Source organism: Rana temporaria, chromosome 6 (genome assembly GCF_905171775.1).
Source record: "Rana temporaria chromosome 6, aRanTem1.1, whole genome shotgun sequence".
NCBI lineage: Eukaryota > Metazoa > Chordata > Amphibia > Anura > Ranidae > Rana > Rana temporaria.
Window position 1 is genome coordinate 208,787,716 of NC_053494.1, and position 27,261 is coordinate 208,814,976.

The 27,261-nt window shown below is 46.7% G+C and overlaps 1 protein-coding gene across 1 annotated transcript; it reads left to right on the forward strand.

The window, feature by feature from the left end:
* The first annotated feature begins 433 nt into the window (after positions 1 to 433).
* Positions 434 to 25,425, forward strand: GPBAR1 (G protein-coupled bile acid receptor 1). The gene is made up of 2 exons (XM_040355630.1): positions 434 to 695; positions 24,177 to 25,425. Exon 2 carries the CDS (start codon positions 24,304 to 24,306, stop codon positions 25,312 to 25,314), a length of 1,011 nt encoding a protein of 336 aa, XP_040211564.1. The 5' UTR covers positions 434 to 695; positions 24,177 to 24,303; the 3' UTR covers positions 25,315 to 25,425.
* The last annotated feature ends 1,836 nt before the right edge of the window (positions 25,426 to 27,261 follow it).

Here is a 27,261-nt window from a genome sequence, read left to right on the forward strand (position 1 = left end):
ATGAAACTTTTTCGGCAGTGCGCATGTCTACGTCATAGGGTGAACCAACTCTAATGCCCTTGTACACACGATCGGTTCGTCTGATGAAAACGGCCTGATGGACCGTTTTCATCAGACGAACCGATCGTGTGTGGGCCCCATCGTTTTTTTTCCCATCGGTGAAAAAAAATAGAACCTGTTTTAAAATTTTCTGATGGTTAAAAAACCGATAGAAAAAATAATTCAAAGTGTGACAGCGCTGAAAGCTGAAAATTTGCCTGGGCAGGAAGGGGGGTAAAAGTGCCCGGTATTGAAGTGCTAAAATTGACAAAAAGTATCAAATGAAATCATCAGGACGCAATCCCTGTGGTAGTTCGGGAAAAAGGTTTTCGTATCCTAGAAGTATCCTTTTATATGACTCTTGTTACTAAGTATCTCCTTCATTGTGGTGAATGACATGATGGTTGTGGGCTCAGACGTTGCTCGTGTCACGGGAAGCCATCAGCCAGGCTGTGTCACAGGAGGAGGGACGCAGGAGGACGCTCAGGGTGGAGGGACTTACAGTAACACTTCCCCTGACTCTGAAGACAGAGAAGTCCTCTGTGACCAGCAGAGAGAGAGACAGAGACAGACGGAGAGAGAGACAGAGAGAGAGAGAGAGCCGGGCGGACAGCAGGAACTTCACCGGGATGCTTCAACCATCCCTTCTCACCAAGGTACCACCTACCCAGACCCCCCACATATTCTACACAATCCTTCATTATTATTATTGCTTTTCTTTATCTTTCTTGCATGAGACAACCGATCGATCCTTATCTAACCATTCCCTCTGTAGGCTTCTGGATATAGATTGTAATGTATTCTTTTATTTCCGAGCATGCGCGGTCTCGGTCGCACTTTTTTTTATAATACAAATCGTTCGTTCTGTTATCGTACGAGAAGAACTTTCCTATTTGTTGGATATATTCGGATTTTTTTTTCACATGAACTATCGTGATCGGCTCTTGAAAGCCGCGTACTAACGATCAGATTATCGGACGGTCGCATTTTTCAGCTTTCAGCGCTGTCACACTTTGAATGACAATTGGGCGCTCATGAAACGCTGTACCCATACAAAAATGTTATCATTTTTTTCACACAAATAGAGATTTCTTTTGGTGATATTTAATCACAGCTGGGGGTTTTTACTTTTTGCTAAACAAACATAAAAAGATAGAAAATTTTAAGTTTTGTTATAAAATTTTGCAAACAGGTAATTTTTCTCCTTCGTTGATATGCGCTGATAAGGCGGCACTGATGGGCACAGATAAGGCGGCACTGATGGGGACAGATAAGGCGGCACTGATGGGGACAGATAAGGCGGCACTGATGGGGACAGATAAGGCGGCACTGATGGGGACAGATATAGCGGTACTGATGGGGACAGATAAGGCGGCACTGGGCACAGATAAGGCGGCACTGATGGGGACAGATAAGGTGGTACTGATGGGCACAGATAAGGCGGCACTGATGGGCACAGATAAGGCGGCACTGATGGGGACAGATATAGCGGTACTGATGGGGACAGATAAGGCGGCACTGGGCACAGATAAGGCGGCACTGATGGGGACAGATAAGGCGGCACTGATGGGCATAGATAAGGCAGCACTGATGGGGACAGATAAGGCGGCACTGATGGGGACAGATAAGGCGGCACTCATGGGGACAGATAAGGCGGCACTCATGGGGACAGATAAGGCAACACTGCTGGGGACTTTGGATGAGCTTCGTATTCGAGTCAAACTCACGTTCGACTCGGACATCGTATGTTCGATCGTTCGCCGAATTACGAACGTTTTGGGCCGTTCGCGCTAAATTCGATTGGCGTGTCACGGCCCATAAGTCACTGCGGCATCGCAGTGCATTGCTGGCTGATGATTGGCCAAGCATGCACTATGACACGCATGCTTGGCCAATCACAGCGCGCAAAAAACGGAGAGCCATAATTGGCCAAACCCTTGGCCAATTATGGCTCAGGGGGTTTAGTACACGCCCCACACTATATAATGCTGCCTGGAAGTCGGCCTTGTGTAGTGTGTTGGTGGTTTACAGAGAGAGACAAAGAGAGAGACAGAGACAGAGAGAGTTTCATTTTTTGCAGGTGGATAGAGCAGGAAGGCAGGCTAGTCAGTTAGTTACAGTGTGTAGAGGATATATATGCATCCCAGGTGTTGTACATATATTTATACATTGCATTGAGTTTAGATAGATCCGCTCTTCCTAATATACTGACAGGCAGGCAGGTGATTGTGCTAGCTGCAGTATTTTCCCGTGGTGTACTGCCTGTGTCCTCTGTACAGTGTGCACCTAAAGCTACGTCAATAGATTTGCTGGTGTTTCTCATATTAATTCCTAAAGGCAGTAGTGCTGCACGATTCTGGGAAAAATGAGAATCACAATTCTTTTGCTTAGAATGAAGATCACGATTCTCAAAGAAATGCACGGTGCTTTTGTTAGCATGCATTTTTGTGATTTTTTATTTTGTTTTATTTACACACATTATATATATATATTAGGGTTGTCCCGATACCGATACTAGTATCGGTATCGGGACCGATACCGAGCATTTGCCCGAGTACTTGTACTCGGGGCAAATGCTCCGATGCTTCACCCGATACCTGGACAGTCAGGGTGATCAGTGCGGTGGGGGAGTAACAAGCACCGATCACCGCTGACTGTCCTCGTATCCTCCTCCATTCCCCCTCCATTCTGCTGCTGTACCCCTCCATGTCCCCCTCCATGCTGCTGCCGTGTCCCCCCTCCATGCTACCGCCGTGTCCCCCCATGCTGCTGTCATGTCCCCCTCCGTCCTGCTGCCGTGTCCTCCCTCTGTGCTGCCGCCGTGTCCCCCCATGCTGCCGTCATGTCCCCCTCTGTCCTGCTGCCGTGTCCTCCCTCCGTCCTGCTGCCGCCGTGTCTCCCCATGCTGCCGTGTCCTCCCTCCGTCCTGCTGCCGTGTCCTCCCTCCGTCCTGCTGCTGCCATGTCCCCCCATGCTGCCGTCATGTCCCCCTCCGTCCTGCTGCTGTGTCCTCCTGTTGTGTCCCCCCTCCGTTCTCCTCCACCCCCCTCGATCTGTCAGGATGGAGAGCTGCGGTAGGAGCCAGTAAACCCGGCTCCTACCTTTTCCGAATGTACGGAGTCAGTGATCACTGACTCTGTCCATTCATATAACTGAAACATTGTAAGCTGTTTACGATGTTTCAGTTTATGAATGGAGAGAAGCCGCTGTCTTCTCTCCTTTCATTTTCAGGCTGATGAGAAAGGGACTGGGGAATCTGTGTCCCTAGTCCCTTTCCCTGTCTTTCCCTGTCTCAGAGGGGAGATGTCAGGGGTCTGTTAAAATCTTAATGTGCTTCTTCTTGAGCCACTCCTTTGTTGCCTTGGCCGTGTGTTTTGGGTCATTGTCATGCTGGAATACCCATCCACGACCCATCTTCAATACCCTGGCTAAGGGAAGAAGGTTCTCACCCAAGGTTTGATGGTACATGGCCCCGTCCACCGTCCCTTCGATGTTATCTTGTCTGATGGTGGGGGATGGTGTTCTTGGGGTCATAGGCATCATTCCTCCTTCTCCAAACATGGCGAGTTGAGTTGATGTCAAAGAGCTTGATTTTGGCCTCATCTTCCCACAACACTTTCACCCAGTTCTCCTCTGAATCATTCAGATGTTCATTAGTAATCTTCAGACGGACTGTACATGTGATTTCTTGAGAAGGGGGACCTTCTGGATGCTGCAGCATTTCAGTCCTTCACGGCATAGTGCAGGGGTGCCCAACCTTTTGAAGAGCGAGGGCCACTTAACCACTTACCCCCCGGACCATATTGCTGCCCAAAGACCAGAGTACTTTTTGCGATTCGGGACTGCGTCACTTTAACAGACAATTGCGCGGTCGTGCGACGTGGCTCCCAAACAAAATTGGCGTCCTTTTTTTCCCACAAATAGAGCTTTCTTTTGGTGGTATTTGATCACCTCTGCGTTTTTTATTTTTTGCGCTATAAACAAAAATAGAACGACAATTTTGAAAAAAATGCAATATTTTTTACTTTTTGCTGTAATAAATATCCCCCAAAAATATATAAAAAAAAAATTTTTTTCCTCAGTTTAGGCCGATACGTATTCTTCTACATATTTTTCGTAAAAAAAAATCGCAATAAGCGTTTATTGATTGGTTTGCGCAAAAGTTATAGCGTTTACAAAATAGGGGGTATTTTTATGGCATTTTTATTAATATTTTTTTTTACTAGTAATGGCGGCGATCAGCGATTTTTTTTTCGGTATTGCGACATTATGGCGGACACTTCGGACATTTTTGACACATTTTTGGGACCATTGACATTTTTATAGCGATCAGTGCTATAAAAATGCATTAGATTACTATAAAAATGCCACTGGCAGTGAAGGGGTTAACACTAGGGGGCGGGGAAGGGGTTAAGTATGTTCCCTGGGTGTGTTCTAACTGTGGGGGGGGTGGCCTCACTAGGGGAAACACTGATCTTCTGTTCATACATTGTATGAACAGAAAATCAGCATTTCCCCTGCTGACAGGAACGAGAGCTGTGTGTTTACACACACAGCTCCCGTTCCCCGCTCTGTACCGAGCGATCGCGTGTGCCCGGCGGCGATCGCGCCCGCCGGGCACACGCACGGGAGTCGGGGGCGAGCGGGGCTCCGGCGGCGCGCGTGCGCCCCTAGTGGCGGCTAAAAGGCAGGACGTCCATTTACGTGGTCTCGCCTAGGAGAGCCACCTTGTGGACGTAATATGACGGTGCGGCGACGGCAAGTGGTTAAGCAACTTGGTAATCAGTCGTGGGCCACAATGAGTGGAGCAGGCAGATGACGGGTCACGGCTACTCTATAGGCCCTCCGATCCGGCCAGGTGAAAGGGGATTCGGATTGGAGGTAGGCAGGCGTAAACAGACATCTGTCCCATTTGGTCGGGCTGATAGTGTAAAAAGGGCCCAAGACTGCTTTCACACTGATGTGCTGCGGTTTACCCACACCGCGGGCGCAGCGTAGTGCACCTGTGTCTATCCTGCGGGTTAGCTGAACTTTGCCATAGACTCCACTTGTGGCAAAAGCCGGAGCTGTAGAGGAAGCATCGGCTTATGGGGCTCTGCTCCGCAGCCGCTTTCTTCCTCTACCACCAGCTTCATGCACAACACTGGCCCGGATTCAAGAAGCAATTGCGTCTGCGTAACCATAGTTACGCAGCGCAATTGCTTACTTGCCCCGGCGTAACGAGTTCTCCTGATTCAGAGAGCTCGTTACGCCGACTACAGCCTAAGATATGCGTGGCATAAGCCTCCTTATGCCTTCATATCTTAGGCTGCATTCTTGCCTTGGCCGCTAGGGGGCGTTCCCATTGTGGTCAGCGTATAGTATGCAAATTGCATACTAACGCCGATTCACAACGTTACCCGAGCCCTGCGTACGCAATTTACGTCGTTTCCGTACGGCGTGTTTAGCGTAAGGCTGCCCCTTCTAATAGCAGGGGCAGCCAATGCTAAAGTATACCCGTCGTTCCCGCGTCGCGACGTTTGAATTTTACGTAATTTGCGTAAGTGATTTGTGAATGGCGCTGGACGCCATTCACGTTCACTTTGAAGCAAATGACGTCCTTGCGACGTCATTTGCCGCAATGCACGTCGGGAACGTTTCCCGACGGAGCATGCGCTCTACGCTCGTCGCGGGAGCGCGCCTAATTTAAATGATTCCCGCCCCCTACGGGATCATTTACATTAGGCGCCCTTACGCAGGGCAAGTTTACACAGCGCACACGCAATTTACGGAGCTTCTGCTCCGTGAATCGCGGGTAGCGCAGGAAATTTGCGGTGGCGCAGGGCAAAAACGCTGCCCTGCGCCTCCGTAACAAAGGGGCAAATCTACCTGAATCCGGGCCACTGATGTTATGGTATAGCGGGTCGGCAACCTGCGATCTGGGCTTGCCAACCCACCATTCCAGAGCAGGAGATCGCGGGCCACATCAGAGGGCTCCGCGGGCCACATGTGGCCCCCTGGCCACTGGTTGGTCACCCCTGGCGTAGTGTGTTACCAATTGTTTTCTTGGTGACTGTGGTCCCAGCTGAGATCATTGACAAGATTCTCCCGTGTAGTTCAGGGCCGATTCCTCACCATTAAAACTCCACGTGGTGAGATCCTGTATGGAGCCCCAGACCGAGGGAGAGTGACAATTATTTTGAGTTTCTATCATTTGTGAATAATCTCACCAGCTTTTGTCACCCTCTCACCAAGCTGCTTGGCGATGGTCTTGTAGCCCATCCCAGCCTTGTGTAGGTCTCCAATCTTCTCCCCGACATCCTTGGACAGATCTTTGGTCTTGGCCATGGTGGAGAGATTGGAATCTGATTGATTAATTGCTTCTGTGGACAGGTGTCTTTTATACAGGAAACAAGCTGAGATTAGGAGCACTCGCTTTAACAACTTCAGTGCCGGGCTTTTATACCCACCTCAATACCGCGCCAATTCGGGCACTTCTCTCCAGTCATCATTCTTTTGCTAGAAAATTACTCAGAACCCCCAAACATTATATATGTTTTTAGCAGACACCCTAGGGAATAAAATGACGGTCATTGCAACTTCTTATCTTGCACGGTATTTGCGCAATAATTTCTCAAACACATTTTTTTGGGAAAAAAAAATGGTTTCATGAATTAAAAAATAACAAAACGGTAAAGTTAGCCCAATTTTTTAGTGAAATATGAAAGATGATGTTACGCCGAGTAAATAGATACCTAACATGTCACGCTTTAAAATTGCGCACACTCATGGAATGGCGCCAAACTTTGGAACTTAAAAATCTCCATAGGCGACGCTTTGAACTTTTTTACAGGTTACCAGTTTAGAGTTACAGAGGAGATCTAGTGCTAGAATTGTTGCTCTCGCTCTAACGCACGCGTCAATACCTCACATTTTGAGGTATTTTTTTTTATATATTTTTTCTAAGTTTAGGCCGATACGTACTCTTTTACATATTTTTGGTAAAAAAAAAATCACAATAAGCGTTTATCGATTGGTTTGCGCAAAAGTTATAACGTCTACAAAATAGGGGATAGAATTATGTAATTTTTTATTTTTTTAATAGTAATGTCGGTTATTTTTGTCAGGACTGCGACATTACGGCGGACACATCGGACACTTTTGATACATTTTTGGCACCATTCACATTTATACAGCGAACAGTGCTATAAATATGCACTGATTGCTGTATAAATGTGACTGTCAGGAAAGGGGTTAACCACTAGGGGGCGAGGAAGGGGTTAGATGTGTTCCCTAGGGAGTGATTCTAACTGTGGGGGGAGGGGACTGACTGGGGGAGGTGACTGATGCTGTGTCCCTATGTACAAGGGACACAGCATCGGTCTCCTCTCTCCCTGACAGGGCGTGGATCTCGGTTGGGTAATCTGGTTGGTTTGATGCTCAGGAAACATATCAGGAAACTGAATCTTGTGTTCTTCCTCCCGCACATCAGATAAAAAAATTAAATTCTCCTTCTTTATTCTGCTTAACTGCTTGCCGAGTGTCCACCGTCATATTACGGCGGCAAGTCGGCTCCCCTGTGCGAGAGCCCGTTGCTCTACGACGGCTCTCGCACAGGCCACTAGGGGTGCGGGCGCGATCGCCGCCGGGCACCCGCGATTGCTCGTTACAGAGCGGGGAACACACAGCTCCCGGTCCTGTCAGGGGAGAAATGCTGATCTTCCGTTCATACAATGTATGAACAGCGATACGTCATTTCCCCTAGTGAGGCCACCCCCCCCTACAGTTAGAACACACCCAGATAACATACTTAACCCCTTCCCCGCCCCCTAGTGTTAACCCCTTCACTGCCAGTGGCATTTTTATAGTAATCAATGCATTTTTATAGCACTGATCGCGATAAAAATGCCAACGGTCCCAAAAATGTGTCCGAAGTGTCCGCCATAATGTCGCAGTACCGAAAAAAAAATCGCTGATCGCCGCCATTACTAGTAAAAAAAAATATTAATAAAAATGCCATAAAAATACCCCCTATTTTGTAAACGCTATAACTTTTGCGCAAACCAATCAATTAACGCTTATTGCGATTTTTTTTTTACGAAAAATAGGTAGAAGAATACGTATCGGCCTAAACTGAGGAAAACATTTTTTTTTATATATATTTTTGGGGGATATTTATTATAGTAAAAAAATATTCATTTTTTTCAAAATTGTCGCTCTATTTTTGTTTATAGCGCAAAAACTAAAAACCGCAGAGGTGATCAAATACCACCAAAAGAAAGCTCTATTTGTGGGGAAAAAAAGGACGCCAATTTTGTTTCGGAGCCACGTTGCACGACCGCACAATTGTCAGTTAAAGCGACGCAGTGCCCGAATCGCAAAAAGTGCTCTGGTCTTTGGGCAGCAATATGGTCCGGGGGATAAGTGGTTAATAAAAAAAAAACAAAGATTTGTTGCACCGTCCTACCAAATAGACCAGTATAGACCAGTATATGTTGTATTAAAAGCAAACATTTATATTGCAGCTTACCAATTCTTCGATATGATGGCTGCATTCGTTTTCTTTTTTTTTAGGCTTTCTTTCTTCTACACTGTATGATTCAGCCAGTAAGTCTGTTGTTTTTCAAAAGCACAAGCTCTCCTGCAGATGTAGCAGTTTGTAGCAGTTTTCCCGAATGGGGAAAAAAACCTGGAGGCAGATCCACAAAAGAATTACGCCGGCGTATCTATTGATCCGCCGCGTCATTTTAAAGTTCCCGCGTCGTATCTTTGTTTTGTATCTACAAAACAAAGATACGACTGCATCTGGGATCGATCCGACAGGCGTACGTCTTAGTACGCCGTCAGGTCTTAGGTGCATTTTTTCCGCCGGCCGCTAGGTGGCGTTTCCGTCGAATTCCGCGTCGAGTATGCAAATTAGCTAGTTACGGCGATCCACGAACGTACGTCCGGCACATTTTTTTTACGTCGTTTGCGTTCGGCTTTTTCCGGTGTATAGTTACCCCTGCTATTATGAGGCGTACTCAATGTTAAGTATGGCCGTCGCTCCCGCGTCGAATTTTTAATGTTGCGTAAGTCGTTTGCGAATAGGGATTTGCGTAGAATGACGTCACCGTCGTAAACATTGGCTTGTTCCGGTTTAATTTCGAGCATGCGCACTGGGATACCCCCACGGACGGCGTATGCGCCGTTCAAAAAAAAAACGTTGTTTACGTCGGGTCGCGACGTATTTACATAAAACACGCCCCCATCACATCCATTTGAATTGCGCGCCCTTACGCCGCCAAAGATACACTACGCCGCCGTAACTTACGGCGCGAATTCTTTGAGGATTCCAAAAAAAATATATTAAGTTACGGCGGCGTAGTGTATCTTAGATACGCTACGCCCGACGCAAAAATGCGCCGATGTACGTGGATCTGCCCCCTGGTTGCTTAAAAAAAAGTGTAAGCTGGAGTTTGGCTTCGTTTTGTTGGCTCATCTCCGAGCAACGAACAAAGGATCCCTCGCAGTGCGACTCGGCTTAGTTCTGTCCAGGGGAGAGGAGAAACACTTTTACTTCCCCGATCCTCTCCTCTCCCGGCATGAAGCACTCCCCCCACACTCTGGGGGTGGACTGTCCCTCCGTATCATCATCATCTAATGTAGGGCTATGGACCCTGCTTTGGCCTTATCAGGACCCCAGACAGCTGGAGTGTGGGAGGGGGGTGCAAGGTCTGGTCTAGCTGCAGGGAAAAGGGTCGGGTAAGTCATTCTATTTTTGGTACCCGAGACCGGATTTCTCCAATCTTTATAAACAAAGGGCCAGTTTACTGTCCTTCAGACTTCAGGGGGGCCGGACTGTGGTCAGTGGGAGTAGAAAATGTCCCATCGTTGGTATTAGTTGGTGTCAGTGGGAAGAATAGTGCCCCATCGTTGGTGTCACTGGGAGAAATAGTGCCCCATAGTTGGTGTCATTGGGAGAAATCGTGCCCCATAATTGGAGTCAGTTCAAGGAATAGAGCCCCGTCATTGGTGTCATTGAGAGAAATAATGTCCCATTAGTGTCAGTAGGAAGAATTGTGTTCCCCATCATTGATGTAATTGATATTAATAGTGTCCCATCATTGGTGTCAGTGGAAAGAATAGTGCCCCATTATTCGTGTCAGTGGGAGGAATGTGCCCCATCATTGGTGTCATTGGGAGGAATAGTGTCCCTTCATTGGTGCCATTGAGAGAAATAGTGCCCCATAATTAGAGTCAGTTTGAGGAATAGTGCCCCGTCATTGAGAGAAATAATGTCCCATTAGTGTAGGAAGAATTGTGTTCCCCATCATTGATGTAATTGATATTACGTAATAGTCTCCCATCATTGGTGTCAGTGGGGGGAATAGTGTCCCATCATTGGTGTCAGTGGGAGGAATAGTGCCCCATAATTGGAGTCAGTTCGAGGAATAGTGCCCCATCATTGGTGTCATTGAGAGAAATAATGTCCCATTAGTGTGGGAAATATTGTGTTCCCCATCAATGATATTAATAGTGTCCCATCATTGGTGTCAGTGGGAGGAATAGTGTCCCATCATTGGTGTCAGTGGGAGGAATAGTGTCCCATCATTGGTGTCAGTGGGAGGAATAGTGCCCCATAATTGGAGTCAGTTCGAGGAATAGTGTCCCATCATTGGTGTCATTGGGAGGAATATAGTCCCATCATTGGTGTTAGTGGGGGGAATAGTGTCCCATCATTGGTGTCAGTTCGAGGAATAGTGTCCCATCATTGGTGTCATTGAGAGAAATAATGTCCCATTAGTGTAGGAAGAATTGTGTTCCCCATCATTGATGTAATTGATATTAATAGTGTCCCATCATTGGTGTGAGTGGGAGGAATAGTGTCCCATCATTGGTGTCAGTGGGAGGAATAGTGCCCCATCGTTGGTGTCATTGGGAGGAATATAGTCCCATCATTGGTGTTAGTGGGAGGAATAGTGTCCCATCATTGGTGCCATTGGGAGAAATAGTGCCCCATAATTGGAGTCAGTTTGAGGAATAGTGCCCCGTCATTGAGAGAAATAATGTCCCATTAGTGTAGGAAGAATTGTGTTCCCCATCATTGATGTAATTGATATTACGTAATAGTCTCCCATCATTGGTGTCAGTGGGTGGAATAGTGTCCCGTCATTGGTGTCAGTGGGAGGAATAGTGCCCCATCATTGGTGTCAGTGGGAGGAATAGTGTCCCGTCATTGGTGTCAGTGGGAGGAATAGTGTCCCATCATTGGTGCCATTGAGAGAAATAATGTCCCATTAGTGTGGGAAATATTGTGTTCCCCATCAATGATATTAATAGTGTCCCATCATTGGTATCAGTGGGGGGAATAGTGTCCCGTCATTGGTGTCAGTGGGAGGAATAGTGCCCCATCATTGGTGTCAGTGGGGGGAATAGTCCCCATCATTGGTGTCAGTGAGAGGAATAGTGCCCCATCATTGGTGCCATTGTGAGAAATAGTGCCCCATCGTTGGTGTCATTTGGAGAAATAGTGTCCCATCATTGGTGTCAGTGGGAGGAATAGTGACCCATCATTGGTGTCAGTGAGAGGAATAGTGTCCCATCATTGGTGTCAATGGAAGGAGATGTGCCCCATTGTTTGTGTCATTGGGAGGAACAGTGTCTCATCAGTGTCAGTGGGCACTACACAGGCAAGCAAAAGGCCGCATCCGGCCCCTGGGCCACAGTTTGGAGACCATTGTTGTAGACAGAGGGTATATACATAGTATATATGGTCACATTGGTCCACACTAGAACTATGAAACTTTGTGAGGTCACCACACCTGAACTCCGGCTTTAGGACAATGTCACACGGCATTCTAAGGGCCAATCACCTCGGGGTGACAATGGATCCAGACATTCCACTCACACATACAACTAATGAGAAAGTCACACCGACGCCGTCCCATCCTCGGAGGAGACGGGGAATGGAGTCCAGTGATCAGGAAAACTCCACTTCATTCTTACAAAAGAAGTACAAAGCTTTGTGATTTATTATTCAGAGCCGATCCCCGAAGATCGACATCACAAGACACCAAAAAATGATAATAATGTTACAATGTCAATATATAATAATACTAGATATAGTACAATCTAAGGTCCCTAACTGTCATTCATACACTTAGCAAACCGATTAACCTACCAGCATGTCTTTGGAGTGTAGGAGGAAACCAGAGCACCTGGAGGAAACCCACGCCTTTTTTTGTTTATAGCGCAAAAAAATAAAAACCGCAGAGGTGATCAAATACCACCAAAAGAAAGCTCTGTTTGTGGGAAGAAAAGGACATCAATTTTGTTTCAGTGCCATCAGGGACACCTGTAAGGGGCCTGGAGGTCCCCAGGGGCCCGGATGGCAACCCCCTTTGAAAAAAATAAATAAATAAATATATATATATTAGAGGTTCGGAGGCCCCCAGGGCCCCGGATGGCAACCCCTCGTTTTTTATTTATTTTTTTATATAAAAAAAAATTATATATATATATATATATATATATATATATATATATATATATATATATATATATATATATATATATATATATATATTATTAAAGGGCCCAGATGGCAACCCCCCCCTTTTTTATAAAAAAAAATGAATATATATATGTATATATATTTTTATTAAAGGGCTCAGAGGTCCCCATGGCCCCATGTGGCAATCCCCCCCCCTTTTTTTTTATACTTTTTTTTTCTTGTTTATATATATATTTTTTTTATTAAAGGGCCCAGAGGTCCCCAGGGCCCCGGATGGCTACCCCCCTTTTTTATAATTTATTTTATATATATATTTTTCTTTATTTCTTCTTTTTTTTGTAAAGGCCCCCCCGCTTCTCAATTTCAGGCGGCAGCACCCCCCCCCCCCCTGGTTCTCTGCTCCAGGGGGCCCATGCCTGAAGCTGTGTAATTCCTGATGGCGGGCACGTTGCACGACCGTGCAATTGTCAGTTACAACGACAGTGCTGTATCGCAAAAAAAAAACCTCAGCAGGTGACATCATCAGGTGGACCCCGCCCCTTAGTTATAAAAGAGCAGGATCTGGGGGCCATGTTGTTAAAGGGGGCTTCCAGATTCCGATATGCCCCCTGTCCGCAGACCCCCACAACCACCGGCCAGGGTTGTGTGGAAGAGGCTCTTGTCCTTGATTTATTTTTCCCATCATGGGTGTGAGTGGGGCCCCGTGTCAAGCTTTGCCTAAGGCCTCACAAAGCCTAGAGCCGCCTCTGTCGGCCACCATGGGAGAGACCTGTCAAAGTGGGCCAGTCTGGATGAAGTCCAGGGCCAAATTTTTGTCCCAGTCCAGCCCTGCTTTACGTCACTTCGCCAGAATCGCGGTACGGCGAAAGTGACTGAATGCACATAAGCGAGATCGGGGAGAGAACGGGGCGGTGCATGCTGGTCGCTCAGCAGCACCGTATCCCGGAACTGGATGCTTGCATGAGGGCATCTCCAGCAATCCAGCAAAGACGTATCAAAGTTTCTTTATGATAAGAAACCGGACAGCGGGGGACGATTAAAAAAAACAAAAAAAAAACGTGAGTGATACAATGCAATGTTAAAAGCTTATGAAAGGTTAAAAAAAAAAAAAAAGATTGCCGTTGGAACTCCGCTTTAATAGCCAGATTCAGAGAGAGCGCCGCATCTTTAAGGCGGCGTAGCGTATCGTATTTACGCTACCCCGCCTTAAGTCAGAGAGGCAAGTGCTGTATTCACAAAGCACTTGCCTCCTAACTTACGGCGGCGTAGCGTAAATGGGGCCGGCGTAAGCGCGCCTAATTCTAATGAGGATGGGGGGCGTGTTTTTTGGAAATTACTCGTGACCCAACGTGATTGACATTTTTAACGAACGGCGCATGCGCCGTCTGTGGACATATCCCAGTGTGCATTGCTCCAAATACGCTGCAAGGACGTATTGGTTTTGACGTGAACGTAAATTACGTCCAGCCCCATTCACGGACGACTTACGCAAACGACGTAAAATTTTCAAAATTCGACGCGGGAACGACGGCCATACTTAACATTGGTACGCCGCATGTACGCCACCATATAGCAGGGGTAACTTTACGCCGGGAAAAGCCTAACGTAAATGGCGTATCTGTACTGCGTCGGCCGGGCGTACGTTCGTGAATTCGCATATCTAGCTGATTTACATATTTCTAGGCGTAAATCAGCGTACACGCCCCAGCGTAAATATGCAGCTACGATCCGACGCCGTAAGAGACTTACGCCGGTTGGATCTAATAGAAATCTATGAGTAACTGATTCTAAGAATCAGGCGCATAGATACGACGGCGCGACTCAGAGATACGACGGCGTATCTGAAGATACGCCGTCGTATCTCTTTTGAGAATCTGGGCCTAAGTGTCTCCCTCCCTACAGGCAGATGGCAGAATGACACTTGAACAAACCTCATATTGATTCAATATTTTCACACGTCGACACGTTAAAGTAAACAGCAGATTCTTTCATTCCGCCCCGCGCTGTTCCCGATTCTGTTTGCTGTCCTTTCATAAGTAATAAATGTGTTTGGAAAAAACGGTTCCGGGGTCGGAAAGGGCATTCTTACAGACACCTAGAAACTCTATTTACCCTCATAATGAATCTGTGCGTTTTCTTTATGTCAGAGTATATTGGCGCATGTTGCCAAACATCGGGACTTCCAACACGGGTGGCGCTCTCCTATAGGAAGGTTAAATATTAAACCCGGGCATATTACATCTCATTACCTCTGTGTGATCCCCGATCCACGAGATCCACTTTTTCCATCACAGACACACCTAGGCCAATTCTTCTGCATGGAATGAGGGCCAGAAACGAGAGCTTAGATGGGCACAAATCAGGTCAATAAAGCAATAGACCACCCGAGTAAGCCATAGGTTGTTGCCAATATCCCTGGTAGGTAGAAGCAGGGATGATAAGTACCCCCTGATACTATTGGGACCAGTGGCGGTGCGTCCATAGTGGGCGCAGGAGCGGCACCCCACTCACTCAACAATACATAGATTCATGCATTGCATGAATCTATGTATTGGCGCCGCTGCCGCCCACTATACAGGTGGCCTGCCCCCTGTTGAGCACCGGCCATCTGAATAACAGTGGTGGGTGTGTTTTGGAAGTGTCTATCAGAGCCAGTGGGTCTCTAATCGGCTTCCAAATGGTTAACCAGAGGGAGCACAGGGTGTGCGTTCCCTGGTTAACACTGACATGCGTCTCAAGCCAATCAGGTTCACCGGGTCTGGTTACCGGTCACCTGATTGGCTGAAGCGACATCGAGGGTGGAAGAAGACATCGAGGGATCGTGGAGGAGGATGGCTGACCCGAGAAAGGTAAGTGGCACACTGGTGGTATTTTGGGGCAATCTGGCGGCATTTTACAGGGCACACTGGTGACAATTGATGGGCACAGTGGTGACAATTGATGGCACAGTGGCTGCGTTTGATGGAACAGTGGTGACAATTGATGGCACAGTGGCTGCATTTGATGGCACAGTGGCAACAAATGATGGCACAGTGGTGACAATTGATGCCACAGTGGTGACAATAGATGGCACAGTGGTGACAATTGATGACAGTGGCAATATTTGATGGCACAGGGGCTGCGTTTGATGGCACAGTGGCGACAATTAATGGCACAGTGGCTGCGTTTGATGGCACAGTGGCAACAATTGATGGGCACAGTGAGGCTGCAATTAATGGGGGCTTTTTTTTCGTTCGTTTGTGCCCCCCCAAAAATTTTGAGCACCAGCCGCCACTGATTGGGACTTTAAAGGCAACTTATGGAAACATAGATGTGTGTAAAAAATCAAGTTTTATTTGTAAAGGTTCATGTTTTCTCACCTTATTGCATCCTATGCATTAAGGTGAAAAAACATCTGACAATTACCGCCCCCCCCAGCCCTCCGTTTTACTTACCTGAGCCCTGGAAAGTCCTGCGTTGCGAACGCGCTCTTCCTTGCCCAGGCTACTCAGCTCTTCATTGGATAGAATAATAGCAGCGCAGCCATTGGCTCACCCTGCTGTCAATCAAAGCCAATGACAGCTGTCTTACAAACGCATTTTTTTTTTTGGAAAAAAAAATACGCTTTTTTGATTTACAAAATAAGAAAACGGTAAGATTTATCCAATTTTTTTTTTTTTATATATTATGAAAGATAATGTTATGCCGAGTAAATTGATACCCATCATGTCATACTTCAAAATTGCGCTTGCTCGTGGAATGGCGACAAACTTTAAAATGTCTACAGGTTACTAGTTTTGAGTTACAGAGGGGAACTTTTTCAAGAATTTTTGCGCTCGCTCTAATGATCGCGACGTATGCGTTCGCTTCTGCGCGTGAGCCTGTAGGGACGGGGCTCTTTAAAAAAAAAACTCTTATTTATTTCACTTTTTATTTTTATAATGTCCCTTTAAAAAAAAAATTTGGATCACTTTCATTCCTATTAGAAGGAATGTAAACATCCCTTGTAATAGAAAAAAAGCATGACAGGACCTCTTTAATGTGAGATCCTGGGTCAAAAAGACCTCAGATCTCATAATTTACGCTTCAAAGTAATAAAAAAAAACTCTCCCGCCACCGATAAAAGTGATCCCACGGAGACCACTTTTATCATAAAGCAGACCACCCGCCGTTGAAGAAAATAACGGATTATGGCAGCTATCTTCTGTCATAGTAATGGTATTTACTTTTAAAGTAGCGATGTAAATCCACGGTGGCCGGTCCACAAGTGTTTTTTAAAGTGGGAGTAAAATCCCCTCTTTGACCTTTTCCTATAGGTAAGCCTACAGTTTAACCACTTGAGACCCGCGCTATTGACAAAAGACGTCAACAGCGCGGCTCTCAGGTGCCAACTGGACGTCTTTGGACGTCATTTAAAAGCATTACCCGCGCGCGCCACTGGGGGGCGCGCAGCGGGTAAACACTGTCCCGGCGCATCGCTGGGAAGCCAATGCGTGTACCTGGCGGCCGCGATGTCCGCCGGGTACACGCGATTGTCGGTTACACAGCAGAGACTTGGAGCTCTGTGTGTAATGATGGGGTGTAAACACAGAGCTCCACGTGCTGTCAGAGGAGAGGAGACCGATCTGTGTCCCTTGTACATAGGGACACAGCATCGCTCACCTCCCCCAGTCACCCCCCTCCCCCCACACAGTTAGAACACACCCAGGATACACATTTAACCCCTTCCTCACCCCCTAGTGTTAACCCCTTCCCTGCCAGTCACATTTATACAGTAATTAGTGCATTTTTATAGCACTGATCACAGTATAAATGTGAATGGTCCCAAATTTGTGTCAAAAGTGTCCGATACGTCCGTCGCAATATCGCAGTCCCAATAAAAAATGCAGATCGCCGCCATTACTAGTAAAAAAAAAATAATAAAAAAAAAACATAATTCTGTCCCCTATTTTGTAGGCGCTATAACTTTTGCGCAAACCAGTCGCTTATTGCGTTTTTTTGTTTTTTTTTACAAAAATACGTCGAAAAATACGTATCGGCCTTAACTAAGAAAATTATTTTTTTTTTTTTTTTAAATTGGGATATTTATTATAGCAACAAGTACAAAATATATATATATTTTTTAAATTGACGCTCTCTTTTTGTTTATAGCGCAAAAAATAAAAACCGCAGAGGTGATCAAATACCACCAAAATAAAGCTCTATTTGTGGGAAAAAAAGTATGCCAATTTTGTTTGGGAGCCACGTCGCACGACCGCGCAAATGTCAGTTAAAGCGACGCAGTGCTGTAAGCTGAAATTTCGCCTGGGAACGAAGGGGGTTTATGTGCCCAGTAAGCAAGTGGTTAATAAGGACCTATACAGTGCCTTGCAAAAGTATTCACCCCCCTTGTCATTTTTTCGTGTTTTGTTGCCTCACAACCTGGAATTACCATGGATTGTTTGAGGATTTGCATCATTTAATTCACAGAACACGCCCACAACTTTGAAGATGTTTTTTTTTTTATTATTGTGAAGCAAACAACAAATAGGACAAAATAACGGAAAAAGTCAATGTGCAAAACTATTCACCCCCCTAAAGTCAATACTTTGTAGAGCCACCTTTTGCTTGAAGGTCCAAAGAGGGCAATTTCCTGTACTGGCCTCTTTTTTATCATAAAACCCCCAAACCTTCAGGTGTACACAATCCCCCACTCAACTCCCTTCTGCCTCATGTATTCCCTTAAAGCAGTGGTTCTCAACCTTCTAGTGGCATGACCCCTTGATAAAATTTCCCAAGTTGTGGGGACCCCTAACACTGAGGCCTCGTACACACCAGCGGACATGTCCGATGAAAACGGTCCGCGGACCGTTTTCATCCGACATGTCCGCTCGGAGATTTCGGTCTGATGGCTGTACACACCATCAAACCGAAATCCGCGCGGACAGAGAACACGGTGACGTAGATGACACCGACGTTCTCTCTCGCGCGAGTTCAATGCTTCCATGCATGCGTCGAATCAATTCGACGCATGCGCGGGATTTTGGTCCGCTGGTTGGACGTACTAACCAGCGGACATGTCCGCCGGACAGCTTTCCAGCGGACATGTTTCTTAGCATGCTAAGAAACATTTGTCCGCTGGAAATCTGTCCGCTAGCCTGTACACACGATCGGATCTGTCCGCTGAAACTGGTCGGCGGACCAGTTTCAGCGGACATGTCCGGTCGTGTGTACGAGGCCTAAAAGTATTTTTGTAGAGTGGGTTGTCACCACCCAAGGCATGACAAGTAATTTGTGCCTAAACCACAGACATTTAGCGCTCCCTGAGTCCTTTTAATGGCAACTATAATCACACTCACTGTGTCTCTGACTTTGTGGTGTCCCGCCGCAGTGACACCTATGCTGAAATCAGGAGATGGGGTCTCCTCCAGCCCCTCCCACTTCACATTCCTCACCAATCAGCTGACCTCTAGTCTCTGCCCCCAGCCATGCTGTGAACTGAATGGGCGCCTGCGAAGAGGATGAGTGGGCGGCCGCAGGCTCCAGGAAACAGTCCTGCTGGGTGGCCGCAAACAGGCTGGGAGAGTGGTGTGGGCTTCAGGAACAGCCCAGGATTCGGTGACCCCTGGCAAATTATCATTTGACCCCTGAGGGGGTCCCGACCCCCAGGTTGAGAACCACTGCCTTAAAGGGTAAGTGCACCAGCCACCCTTTCCGTACCTATTACCAAACCCGGGGGGGGGGGGGGGGAATCAGTAAACCGGGGGTGGCAGCCACGGACACATGAAGGGGGGGCTCAAAAGGTTGTACCCAGGGGTCAAGTCCTAGGGATAAAAGTGTGGGAACTCCCACCCAAGATCCACTCCGCCACCAAAAAGAAAAAAATGATACGCTCATATGCATAATTACTAAAGCGCATGTTTTTTTTTTTTTTAAGCAAGTTCTTTTTAAATCCTGCGATAACTCGCGGCAGACCTCCGCAACGTCTCCTGGGAACAATGAAAAAAGCTCCCAGGAGACATTGCGCCATCGAGGAAGTGACGGAATATCCGCACACTACCCGATGAATCCATATACAGGAAGCGGCCAGTAACATAAAGGATTACTAAGGTTCGCCTGCCCCCTGACAGTGACTCGAGCTGGGCATCGCCGCTTAGTGAAGGATTGGTTCGGGCGGCTCGGCTGCTCTAGTCCTGCAGTTCCTGCTGTAAAAAAAATAATAACGAAAAAAAATAAAATAACAAAACAATCGCCAAACTGCGGCTTTGACTGCGGCAGCGCTGGAAGAGCTGAACCTGAACTGTGCCCAATGCGTCTCAATGCATTATTATGTGGGCGACGAAGAGCCCTGCAATCCCACCGAGGAAATCGCCACATCTCAGGGCTTCAAACTATTCAGGAGTAAAAAATAAAAAAATAACAAATAATGCCAAATATTTTTGTTTTGAATAAAATAGTGGTATTACAAAAAAAAAAAAAGTGCAGGAACTCCGTTCCCACGCGTTCCCGCAGGACTTGAGCCCTGGTTGTGCCCCCTTTTTACATTTATGTTTTTGGTTGCAACATGGCAAAATGTGGGAAATGTCAAGGGGTATGAATACTTTTCCAAGGCACTGTATCTGTACCCTGCTTGTGTGTTGTGAACAAGGTTTAATTATACCTCCATTACATTGACCTTTGGTCCGGGTCCACTTACATGGCCCTGGTCGTGTCACCCTTTGCACCCCGCCAACTAGGAGCCTTAGCGAGGATCTTGCTTGATGATCCGGGAACGTGCGCTGTGCTCCTCGAATGCAGTTTCCATGGACTGTTTACTGACTTTAACAAGATAATTGAAACCCGCTTCACAGAAAAGTGGCTATAAAAAGTCCATTCCCTGTGCGGATGTTTATGCAGTTTGGCTCCAACGCCCCCGTAGGCGAGAGGGAATTTGGTAGCATTTTTATGGCTCCAGACCCATCCCCAACCATAAAGCTGCAGTTGCTATAGTTTTCTAGGAAAACCATTTGTGACCAGGGGAAGATGTGTAAACTCGGTGCTCAGAAACCGTCATTATTCCCGGCTCTTTATAAAGCCCCATACACACTATCAGTTTTCCTGATGGTTTTCTCTTCAGGTTTACCAAAACCATCTAATACGAGGTCAAACTTCAAGAGTTTCCATTTGTATGCAATCAGGCAGGCCCTTGCACTACATGGTTTTGGTAAACCTGAAGAGAAAAACCTGCAGGAAAACTGATAGTGTGTATGGGGCTTAAGGCGGGAAATGGCTGAGCAGACCCATTAGTCTTCCATATAAAATTTATATGCAATTACTTCCTTCCACCTATGAGAAGAGTGTCACTGTGGACTTGTTTGCAAAAACGCTATTTGAAAAAACGTCTATTTCGGGGACATTCGTTTCTGTCTGGCATGTAGGAACATAACTGGACTTCATGCATAAAGAATGGGCGAAATATGGGGGACATGTAGGAAGAGTCCATTGGCCCAGATTCTCGTACGAGTTACGCCGGCGTATCTCCAAATACGCCGTCGTAACTCTGAGTCTGAGCCGTCGTATCTTGGCGCCTGATTCAAAGAATCAGATACGCCAGAATTTGTATAGTCTCCTACGCCGTCGTATCTTAACTGCATATTTACGCTGGCCGCTAGGGGCGTGTACGCTGATTTACGCCTAGAAATATGTAAATCAGCTAGATACGCCAATTCACGAACGTACGCCCGGCCGTCGCATTACAGATACGCCGTTTACGTTAGGCTTTTCCCGGCGTAAAGTTACCCCTGCTATATGAGGCATAGATGAGGCGTACCAATGTTAGGTATGGACGTCGGGCCAGCGTAAAATTTTTCACGTTTTACGTCGTTTGCGTAAGTCGTTCTCGAATAGGGCTGTGCGTAATTTACGTTCACGTCGAAAGCATTGGCTTCTTGCGGGTTAATTTGGAGCATGCGCACTGGGATACTTTCACGGACGGTGCATGCGCCGTTCGTAAAAAGCGTCATTTACGTGGGGTCACATTAAATTTACATAACACACACCCACATCTTCCACATTTGAATTAGGCGGGCTTACGCCGACCTATTTACGCTACGTCGCCGCAACTTTGGTTTGAGAATACGGCACTTGCCTGTCAAAGTTGCGGAGGCGTAACGTAAATAGGATACGTTACGCCCGCACAGAGATGCGCTCTTCTACGTGAATCCGGGCCATTGTGTTTATTTTAAATGAGAGTTTTTAAAGGGAATCTTTTAAGGCTTTGTGTCGATTTTGTAGTGAAAAGTGGATTTGCCTTTCGTAAATAACCCCCACGTGTAATACGTGTAAAAAGTGTGCTGCTTTTACTACTAGAACTCTACGTTTCTGAACCCTGCTTCGGAGCGATGAGAAACAGAGAGACCATTCTCTCTGTACAGAGCTCTGTGTTGTTGTTTTTTTTAACCACTTAAGCCCCGGACCAATACGCAGCTAAAGGCCCAAGCCAGGTTTTGCAAATTCGGCACTGCGTCGCTTTAACAGACAATTGCGCCGTCGTGCGACGTGGCTCCCAAACAAAATTGACGCCCCTTTTTTCCCACAAATAGAGCTTTCTTTTGGTGGTATTTGATCACCTCTGCGGTTTTTATTTTTTGCGCTATAATCAAAAATAAAGCGACAATTTTGAAAAAAAGGGAATAATTTTTACTTTTTTCTATAATAAATATCCCCAAAAATATACATATATATATAAAAAAATTTAATTTCCTCAGTTTAGGCCGATACGTATTCTTCTACATATTTTTCATAAAAAAATCGCAATAAGCATTTATTGATTGGTTTGCACAAAAGTTATAGCGTTTACAAAAAAGGGGGTATTTCTATGGCATTTTTATTAATATTTTTTTTTACTACTAATGGCGGCGATCAGCGATTTTTTTTTTTCGGTACTGCGACCTTATGGCGGACACTTTTGACCAATTTTTGGGACCATTGGCATTTTTATAGCGATCAGTGCTATAAAAATGCATTGGATTACTATAAAAATGCCACTGGCAGTGAAGGGGTTAACACTAGGGGGCGGGGAAGGGGTTAAGTATGTTCCCTGGGTGTGTTCTAGGTATAGGGGGGGGTGGACTGACATGGGTAAATGACTGATCTTCTGTTCATACATTGTATGAACAGAAGATCAGCATTTCTCTCCCTGACAGGACCGGGAGCTGTGTGTTAACACACACAGCTCCCAGTCCTCGCTCTGTAACGAGCGATCGCGTGTGCCTGGCGGCGATCGCGCTCGCCGGGCACGCGCAGGGGGCGCGCGCCCCTAGTGGCCGCTTAGAGAGCTGACGTAGAGCTACGGGCTCTCGCGCAGGGGAGCCGACCTGCCGCCGTAAAACTGCGGCGGCTGGTCGGCAAGCAGTTAAATGAGAGTTTTTAAAGGGAATCTTTTAAGGCTTTGTGTCGAATTTGTAGTGAAAAGTGGATTTGCCTTTCGTAAATAACCCCCCACGTGTAATACGTCTAAAGTATGCTGCTTTTACTACTAGACTTCTACGTTTCTTAACCCTGCTTCGCAGGGATGAGAAACAGAGAGACCATTCTCTCTGTACAGAGCTCTGTGTTGTTTACCAACACAGAGCTTTGGGCTGTGATTGTACACAGCCGATCAGCAGGTCCCGGAATGGACTTGTGACAGGCTCCAGCTGGGTGCAATCACAGGGGGTGTCGGCAGGAGGGGGTGGAGGTTACGCATGTGCACACCCTAGACTCGGAAGCAGGTAGCGACGTACATCATTCAGCCTGTGCGGGACCAGTCTGCAGTATATTGTGGGTGGGTGGTCCGCAAGTAGATAAAATCTGTATATTAGAAATAATAAGGTGCCCCATGATACTGGATTCACTATTAGTATTAGGCCTTGTTCACAAGTACTGAGGGCCAGATTCACAAAAGGGATACGACGGCGTTTCTCCTGATACGCCGTCGTATCCCTGTTTCTATCTATGCGACTGATTCATAGAATCAGTTACGCATAGATATCCCTAAGATCCGACAGGTGTAATAGTTTTACACTGTCGGATCTTAGGATGCAGTACCGCGGCCGCCGCTGGGGGGAGTTTGCGTCGTAAACCAGCGTCGGGTATGCAAATTAGGAGTCACGGCGGATCCCCGACGGATTTTCGCGTTCGCTACGTCGCCGCTAGTCTAGTTTCCCGTCGCAAAGTTAGTCGTCGTTTTAGGTGCCCTAACTTTAGTCAGCAAACGTATTGCTGTCTAAAGTATGTCCGTCGTTCCCGCGTCGAAATTTAAGATTTAACGCCGTTTGCGTAACACGTCCGGGAATACGGAAGTACGCTACGCGCGTTGCCGTTCGAAAAAATGTCACGTCGCGCAAAGCACGGCGGGAGTTAGGAAACGGAGCATGTGCAGTAGGTCCGGCGCGGGAGCGCGCCTAATTTAAATGGCACACGCCCATTTGAACTGGCCCGCCTTGCGCTGGAGGCCGCGGGCGTAGTTTTCATCGCAAGTGCTTTGTGAATCAGGCACTTGCGATGAAAACTTGCGGCGGTGTAACGTATCTACGATACGTTACGCCGCCGCGATTCTACGTGAATCTGGCCCTATGGCCTTGCACGGGCGTATGCTATGTTTACCACACAATGTCAGTCAATGAAATTTGTCTGAAAACATCTTTGTTTTTGACTCCATATTGCTGTTTCTTTCTCTTTTTAGATTACCTGCTAAGAAAATGAATTGTTGGGGTGAATGTTGGTGTCTCTCTCATGATCTTCAGCAAAATGTTTTAAAAAAAAACGTTGTTAAGGACACGCTCAAGCCACTGACCCCTTGAAATACAGAGATGGATGAAGCTGTGACCCCTACGGACTCTTCGGACTATGAAAACGGGGAAACACTGATCATCCTGATCTCCAGCCCTCTGTCTGCCTTCATCATCCTCTCCAACCTCTTCATCATCATCGGAATTGTCTTCAACAAGAAGTTGCACAACACGGCCAACTACTTCTTCCTCAGCCTGCTGTTCGCAGACTTCTTTACGGGGGTGTTCCTGCCATGCATTCCCCGCATGAGGTATAATAGAAACCTGGGGTATCACTGGTGTCTCCTTGCTTTCATATCTCCAAATTTTTTCTTTCTCTCATTCCTAGCCAACTTGCTGATGGTTCATTATGAGAAGTACTTGTGCATTATATACCCCTTGCATTATCGGAGCATTTGGGTCCACCGCTGCGTGCCTTTCGCTTTGTTTATGGTGTGGGTGTTGCCACTGACATTTGCCAGTCTGCCCATGCTGGGTTGGAATAACTGGAACGACAGTCAACCCTGCTCCTATAAGCAAGTATTCCCTCATGTCTATATTTACGTGGAGACCTATGGTCTAGTCATCCCTTCCATCCTGGTCATGAGCTTCATTACCATCAAGCTTCTTTCAGTGGCCAGGAGACAGCTAAAGGAGATTAAAAAACTTCACCGGTCGGTCCAACGAGAAGCGGCCACAGAGCTGGAGCACCAGATGGACCTAAAATACGCCAAGTGCATTGCCATCTTCTCTCTGACGTTCCTCATCTGTTGGGTTCCCTACATAGCAGTCCTTCAGGTCTCGGTGTTGGCCATGGAGAACTATGATATCAGCTGGAAGATTGTCCTCACGCTCACGTGCGTTGGAAGCGGAAGTGCCACTATCGTCCCTGTGATCCTGGGACTTTGCCACCACCAGTACACTGAACTCTGGAGGACGCTCTGCAAAAAGTACTGCAGATCCTGCTGTAAGCCTAAAGTTAATCACCCAAATGAGCACAATATGGTCAGCAAGGAAGAGACTCTTGAAGATGGTTTAACTTCTGTTACATAATTTATTTAGTCCTATATGACTTCACCTAAAAAAAAAAAAATCTCTGCCCCCATTTGTAGCACACTGATGATGTAAAGGATTTATTTAATAAAGTGGTGTTGGAAAAAAAAATGATGGTAGACACCAGATTTTTTTTGAATAGCCTTTCAATTATGCACAATTTGTTTCCCAGTATGATTAAAGGATACATGTGTCTAACATTAACCACTTAAGCCCCGGACCTTTAGGCAGCTAAATGCCCAGGCCAGGTTTTGCGATTCGGCACTGCGTCGCTTTAACAGACAATTGCGCGGTCGTGCGACGTGGCTCCCAAACAAAATTGGCGTCCTTTTTTTCCCCACAAATAGAGCTTTCTTTTGGTGGTATTTGATCACCTCTGCGGTTTTTATTTTTTGCGCTATAAACAAAAATAGAGCGACAATTTTGAAAAAAATTCAATATTTTTTACTTTTTGCTGTAATAAATATCCCCCAAAAACATATATAACATTTTTTTTTTCTCAGTTTAGGCCGATACATATTCTTCTACATATTTTTGGTAAAAAAAAACGCAATAAGCGTTTATCGATTGGTTTGCGCAAAATTTATAGCGTTTACAAAATAGGGGATAGTTTTATTGCATTTTTATACATTTTTTTTTTTTACTACTAATGGCGGCGATCAGCGATTTTTTTCGTGACCGCGACATTATGGCGGACACTTCGGACAATTTTGACACATTTTTGGGACCATTGTCATTTTCACAGCAAAAAATGCATTTAAATTGCATTGTTTATTGTGGAAATGACAGTTGCAGTTTGGAAGTTAACCACAGGTGGCGCTGTAGGAGTTAGTGTACACCTAGTGTGTGTTTACAACTGTAGGGGGGTGTGGCTGTAGGACTGACGTCATCGATTGTGTCTCCCCTATAAAGGGGATGACACGATCGATGCAGCGCCATAGTGAAGCACGGGGAAGCCGTGTTTACATACGGCTCTCCCCGTTCTTCAGCTCTGGGGAGCGATCGCGACGGAGCGGCTATAAACGAATAGCCGCGCCGTCGTCCCGGATCGCTCCCCGAGGGAACATGCGGATGTAGCGGGGGGGGGGGGGGTCCCGATCGGACCCCCGACCCGCGGAAAGGCAAGGACGTACATGTACGCCCATTTGCCTGTACGTGCCATTCTGTGGACGTACATTTACATGCGGCGGTCGGGAAGTGGTTAAAGGAACACTAAAGGCAAAAATGTTTTTTTTAAAAAAAATAACAAACATGTTATACTGACCTCCACTGTGCAGCTCGTTTTGCACAGAGTGGCCCCGAATCCTGTCTTCTGGGGTCCCTCGGCAGCTGTCTCGGCTCCTCCTCGCAAAAGCTTTCCACCTTCATGCGAGTGAGCATGGTGGAAAGCTTTTGCGGGCTCGCTCCCGTGATACAGCGGTGGGCATAGCCGCCGACTGTATCACTCGGCCCCGCCCCCGGTGCGCCGTGTCATCGGATGTGATTGACAGCAGCGGCAGCCAATGGCTGCGCTGCTATCAATCCGTCCAGCCTAGCCAATCAACGGCCAAGCTGGGAAGCGAAGAGGATCACGAGGACGCGCGCGGGACTTTCGAGGGGTGAGGTAAGTAAAACGGGGGTTCGGGGGGGGGGGGGGGGGGCGGTACCGTCGGATGTTTTTTCACCTTAATGCATAGGATGCATTAAGGTGAAAAAACATTTTCCTTTACAACCCCTTTAACCAGTTAAGCCCCGGACCAATATGCAGCCTAAAGACCCAAGGTGTTTTTACAGTTCGGGACTGCGTCGCTTTAACAGACAATTGCGCGGTCGTGCGACGTGGCTCCCAAACAAAATTGGCGTCCTTTTTCCCCCCACAAATAGAGCTTTATTTTGGTGGTATTTGATCACATCTGCGGTTTTTAGTTTTTGCGCTATAAACAAAAATAGAGCGACAATTTTGAAAAA

Excerpts from the sequence above, each read along its gene's own strand:
- GPBAR1 (XM_040355630.1), top strand. The coding sequence starts at position 24,304 with ATGGATGAAGCTGTGACCCCTACGGACTCTTCGGACTATGAAAACGGG.